General features: G+C 50.6%; 1 protein-coding gene across 4 annotated transcripts in view; it reads left to right on the forward strand.

Moving 5' to 3' along the window:
* Positions 1-304: 304 nt before the first annotated feature.
* Positions 305-6,179, forward strand: part of AKAP8L (A-kinase anchoring protein 8 like) — a 36,986-nt gene continuing 31,111 nt past the window's right edge. For 3 of the 4 annotated variants that reach the window (XR_002735205.1, XR_002735206.1, XM_023229783.1), the window contains exon 1: positions 389-500. Coding sequence is in view for 2 of the 4 variants with exons in the window: in XM_023229783.1 (XP_023085551.1) it covers positions 488-500 (13 nt within the window). In the remaining 2 variants the exon portion in view is untranslated. Of the gene's footprint in view, positions 501-6,179 lie in introns of all 4 variants that reach the window. The other variant, XM_023229786.1, reaches the window with a different exon arrangement.

Raw genomic sequence — 6,179 nt, forward strand, 5'->3', positions numbered from 1 at the left:
AGTTGAGACACGTAGCTAAGTTTACCCAGCACCTCGGTGGCGGAGCTGGCATCCCAGCCGTGCCCTGAGCCGTAGACCCGGCTCCCTCTGGCGGGTCTCCAGGGCACTGGTGCGCCTCCAGCCCGACCGCGCTTGGTCCTTGGGCCTTGGGCCTTTCCGTAGTGCACAGCTCCGCCCCCTCGAATGCTATAGGACTGCGCCTCTCTGCCGGCTTCTCTAGGCCAATCACTGAGGCCTTAGACTAACAGAAGGCGGGGCTCTCGCGAGATTGCCAGCCGTTTCCAGCCACTGATATGAGGAGGCGTAGAGATAGACAGCGGTACCATCCAATAGGCGTGAAGCCGAGGCCGGTATGAGCCAATGCGGTCGGGAGGCGGGGCTTGGGTGTGTGTGTCTAGGGGACCCCGTGGTTAGCAGCCGCTATCGAAGCGTCGGATGTGCAGGGCAGCAGCGGCCGGCGTCCTCGGATGTTGTGTTACCCGCCACCATGAGCTACACAGGTGGGCCTGGCAGGGTGGGGTCGGGCTCTGCGTGGGGGATGGGACAGGGACGTGCGGATGCCGCACCAGGCTTGCCCGCACCTCCCCTGGGGCCCCTTCACTGCCCTCCCTGCGGTCACAAAATGGCGCCGCTGGCCCGTCGCCTCAGGGTCGCTTCTCTCACGCCTCGTTGCCTCAGCTCTCTGTGCCTGCAGCCGGCGTCCCGGTTCCCGGCCGCCTGAGGTCTTGGCTTCTGTCGCCTGTGTCCGTGGGCCCGGGTCTCAGCGCGCGAGGTCTCCGCCCCCACCACCTCAGTCCCTGGGCTGCCCTCCTGGACCTCAACGCCTTGGGTTTCCCTTTCTCAGGCCTTGGTCCTTACGAGCAGTCAGCAGGCTCGGCTGCCGTCGCCATTGTCGCGTCCTCCCCCGCGCAGTTTCTCTGCAAAAACGCCGCAGCTCTACACCCCCATCCGGATCCCACCCACCATTCCCTTTTGTCTATTTCAGAACTGGGAGAGGCGCCAGGCCCTAGGGGGATAAGTAAATATTGGAAAGGTTTGGACTGAGCGGGGAGTCTTGGGCCCCTAGGGGGCTGAACTGCAAGGAATGACTAGGTTCCACGTTAATTCCCTCTACGTCTGTCAAATGAACCGTGTCTGGTGCAGATTGGGTACTGGGAATACGGACAAGACTTCATCAAGCAGCTTAGAGGCGAGGACGGATCTTGATAGGCAAATAAGCGAGTGCAGGATATATTTTAGGGTGGTCAGTACCGTGCGGGGGTCGCTCCACTACATGGAGTGGTTGGAGCCCTCTGTAAAGAGGTGACATTTGAGCAGAGATCTAAATGGAGTGAGAGAATAAAGATATCTGGCCCAAGGAGCATTTGCTGTAAAAGGCTTACGGGCAGGAACTGTCTGGCTTGTTGGAAGATCAGCCAAAGAGGCCAGTGGGAGGCCAATGGGATTTGAAAGGGAGAGTAGGTGATAAGATCGAGAGCCCCTCTCCGCCCCCCGCAATATGCTTGGGCGACTGTAAATCATCACTGGGTGAATTGCCAAGGCCTCCTGGGTTTCCCTTGGCAGTGACTGATGAGGATTCTCAGCCAGGAGACTTAGACTAGGCCTCCCCATTTGGTGAGGGTATTATAGGCTTGAGAGTGTGTGGTTGCCAGGTAACTTGCATTCTGCTTGGAATGTTGAGAACTGAGAATGGAACATGAGTCTCTGGAGCTCCTTTGTAGACAACTTTATGTTTGCATAGGCAAGAAGGTAGTGCCAGTCCCCTCTACCCTGGCTCCCAGGTCAGGAGCTTTCCAAGAACCCCAGTTTTTCTAGCAACCATCCCCCAGCCCAGTGGCTTCTCAGCCAGGGGTGATTCTGCCCCCAGAGGACATCTGGCAGTGTCTGGAGACATTTTTGGTTGTCACATATGGGAGAGGAAGTGCTGCTGGTATCTGGTGGATGGAGGCTTGGGATGTTGCCCTGCTACGGTATACACAATGACACCAAACTGCAAAGAAGTATCTGGCCTCAAACATCAGCAGTGCCCAGGTTGGGCAGCTCTGCTAGAGCCTTTCTGTAACTTTCCTAGTTCAGGAGGAAAGACTATAGGGTTGTTACGACATCTCTGGGATTGGAATATAATTCTCACCAAGTCTTACCAAGAACTGGAAGACAGTTTCATGGTTTTTAAAAACAGGACTGCTAAAGAAACCAGAAGATGAATGGTTGGGTGCTGTGGGGTAGCTGAGTAATGGAGCTCTTTTTCTTTACTAGATGAGGAAACTGAGTTACAAGGTCACTAATGACCCAACCTGAATTCCAGCTCTAGACTTGTAGGCGGTAGTTCTGGGTTTGGGTGGGCACTGAGATAGCCAAGCTAATAAAGTAATGATTCGTTTTTCCTTTATCTTGATAAACTGAAAACCACAGTAATTTATAATGTGAGTCTTCCCCTTTTAAGAAGTAGGGCACTAAAGTCAAAGGCATTTTAAGTCACATTTCAAACAACTACTAGCTTTAAGAGTAAGTCCTAGAGGCCTCGAAGCAAATGTTAACCATTATTAAACATAAAAGGTGACTAATAAATCTTTCTATTAACTCGCCCTGCTTTTGAACCCAGTTACTTTATTTATACGTGGGAAAGGAAGCTGCATCTCTAGCACTGAGAGGGGAAGAGGAGAGCAGTGGAAAACAGGACAGAAATATCCAGAATCAGGCCCTCAAACAAAGGTCTGAAATGCTACCGCATTTGTCACAGAAACATGTATTTATTGTCTTACACAGTTTCCTTATGTTTGGAATGGACAGGTGATTTCGCTGGGTGGTTCTAGCTTGGAATATCATGAGGTTACATTTGGGATCTCTATCTGGACTAGAGTCATCTGAAAGCCTGACTGAGGCTGGAGGTCCCACCTCCAAGGTGACTTAAACTCCCATGCCTGGCGGGCTGATGCTGGCCGTTAATTCTTGGCCCCATGGATCTGTCCCTAGGGCTGGCTGCTGGAGAGTCCTCACAACATGGTGGCTGATTTTCCCTAGACTGAATGATCCCAGAAAGAGCAAGGCAGAAATCCCAGAAGTCACACTCAGTCATTTTCATAAATCTTATTGGTTGCACTGGCTACCTCCATTAGTTGGGAGGGATCTACATAACATTAAGAGGCAAGAATGACTGGAGACTATCTTGGAGGATGGTTGTCACCCTACTCTTGGCTCAGATAATAAAGGTTGGAGGCAACCTAACCTAATTCCAGTTATCCTTTAATTTTTGGCACTCTCTGTTACTCCTTCAAATAAGACTCTTTTTTCTAGATCAGGCACGGTGGCTCACACCTGTAATCTCAACACTTTGGGAGGCCAAGGCAGGAAGATTGCTTGAGGCCGGGAGTTTGAGATGAGCCTGGGCAACACAGCAAGACCCTTTCTCTATAAAAATTAAAAATGAAAAGTTAACTGTGCAAGATTGAGGCTGCAGTGAGCCATGATTGTGCCACTGTGCTCCAGCCTGGATGACAGCAAGACTCTGAGAGGTTTGCCGGAGCCCGGGAGTTCAACATTGCTGAGTTATAATCATGCCACTGCACTCCAGCCTGGGCAACAGAGCAATATCCTGTCTCAAGAAAATATATACTCTTTTTTAAAAAGGAAAAAGAGGGAAAAGTATAAAACTGAGAAACTTTTTTTTTTGTTTTGTTGAGACAGGGTCTCACTATGTTGCCTAGGCTGGAATGCAGTGGCGCCATCATAGCTCACTGCAGCCTTGCCCTCCTGTGCTTAGGTGATCTTCCCACCTCACCTCAGCCTCCCAAGTAGCTGTGACTGCATGTGCATGCCACCATGCCCGGCTAATTTTTTATTTCTGAGATGAGGTCTCACTATGTTGCCAGGCAGGTCTTGAACTCCCAGGCTCAAGTGATCCTCCCAACTCAGCCTCCCAGAGTACTGGTGTTACAGACATGAGCCCCAGCATTTGGCCTGCTTTTGTTTTTTGTTTTTGTTTTTTTTTTCTTTTTTGAGATGGAGTCTTGCTCTGTCGCCCAGGCTGGAGTGCAGTGGTCGGATCTCAGCTCACTGCAATCTCCGCCTCCTGGTTTCACGCCATTCTCCTGCCTCAGCCTCCCGAGCAGCTGGGACTACAGGTGTCTGCCACCTCGCCCGGCTAGTTTTTTGTATTTTTAGTAGAGACGGGGGTTTCACTGTGTTAGCCAGGATGGTCTCGATCTCCTGACCTTGTGATCCACCCGTCTCGGCCTCCCAAAGTGCTGGGATTACAGGCTTGAGCCACCGCGCCCGGCCCTGCTTTTGTATTTTTGAGCAAAACAAGTTGACAAGAGAGATTGATTAAAAGCAAGGAGTGTTGCTGCAGAACTAGAAATCCATGATCTCAGAGTGAGAGGATCGCTTAAGCCCAGGAATTCAAGACCGGCATGGGTAACATAGTGAGACCCTGTCTCTCAAAAAAAAAAAAAGAAAGAAAGAAAAGAAAAAAGAAAACAAAAATTAGCTGGGCCTGGTGGTGTGTGACTATAGTCCCACCTACACAGGAGACTGAAGTAGGAGGATTGCTTGAGCCCCCGAGTCTGAGGCCATAGTGAGCAGTGATTGTGCCACTGCACTCCAGCCTGGATGACAGTGAGACCTCCTGTCTCTAATAAAAATAGAAAGAAATCCATGATCTGACACTTAGCTTTATAGGACCATATAGGGCATATTTTCTTTCTTTTTTTTTTTTTTGAGACGGAGTCTCTCTCTGTCACCCAGGCTGGAGTGTAGTGGCCGGATCTCAGCTCACTGCAAGCCCTGCCTCCCGGGTTTACGCCATTCTTCTGCCTCAGCCTCCCGAGTAAGCTGGGACTACAGGCGCCTGCCACCTCACCCGGCTAGTTTTTTGTATTTTTTAGTAGAGACGGGGTTTCACCATGTTAGCCAGGATGGTCTCGATCTCCTGACCTTGTGATCCGCCCGTCTCGGCCTCCCAAAGTGCTGGGATTACAGGCTTGAGCCACCGCGCCTGGCCTATATTTTATTTTTTCATCCAGAGTTAATCAGGATGGTAAATTGTACCAAGAGAACACTTTACAAACCAGCTAAGAATTTAGAATGGGCTCAGTGGCTCACATCTGTAATCCCAGCACTTTGGGAGACCCAGGCAGGTGGATCCCCTGAGGTTGGGGGTTTGAGACCAGCCTGACCAACATGGAGAAACCCCGTCTCTACTAAAAATACAAAATTAGCTGGGTGTGGTGGCGCATGCCTGTAATCCCAGCTCCTCAGGAGGCTGAGGCAGGAGAATCGCTTGAACCCGGGAAGCAGAGGTTGCATTGAGCCAAGATCGCACCACTGCACTCCAGCCTGGGCAACAAGAGCGAAACTCCATCTCAAAAAAAAAAAAAAAAGGCCGGGCGCGGTGGCTCAAGCCTGTAATCCCAGCACTTTGGGAGGCCGAGACGGGTGGATCACGAGGTCAGGAGATCGAGACCATCCTGGCGAACATGGCAAAACGCCGTCTCTACTAAAAAAATATAAAAATACCGTCTCTACTAAAAAAAATATAAAAATCTAGCCAGGCAAGGTGGCGGGCGCCTGTAGTCCCAGCTACTTGGGAGGCTGAGGCAGGAGAATGGCGTAAACTCGGGAGGCGGAGCTTGCAGTGAGCTGAGATCGCGCCAGTGCACTCCAGCCTGGGCGACAGGGCGAGACTCCGTCTCAAAAAGAAAGAAGAATTTATTCATAATAGGAGCCAAAACTGGCTCTAGAAGGCCCTGCCCTGCGATCTTTGCAGACAGTATTGTGGAGCAGAATGTCCATGTGGTACAGGGGACAGAGTTAGAGCAGAGATTGCCGTAGATCTTGGAGGGTTTGATGGATCGTCTTTCCTTCCTAGGGAAGAACCAGGGCCTCTCTCGCCTGAACAGACACAGATGTTTTTTGTTCAGCAGTTTGCTGACTGTGTTCTTGTGAGGGTGTGGTAGGCTGTCATTTGCCGTTGCAGTACTCACAGACCACATTACCTGAAGTCTGAGGCCATTTTACTGCTGGCCCAATTGCTGAAAGAACGTTTCCAGAAGCTAGTCGAGCCAACAGTGGAGACCACAGGGGCTGGGTACTTCTTACATTATAAGGCTTTCCCCTGGGTGAACTCTTCAAAGCTGCTGTCAGTATTTCTTTTTTTTTTTTTTTTTTTTTTTTTTTTTTTG

Source organism: Piliocolobus tephrosceles, chromosome 21, assembly GCF_002776525.5.
Source record: "Piliocolobus tephrosceles isolate RC106 chromosome 21, ASM277652v3, whole genome shotgun sequence".
Classification (NCBI taxonomy): domain Eukaryota; kingdom Metazoa; phylum Chordata; class Mammalia; order Primates; family Cercopithecidae; genus Piliocolobus; species Piliocolobus tephrosceles.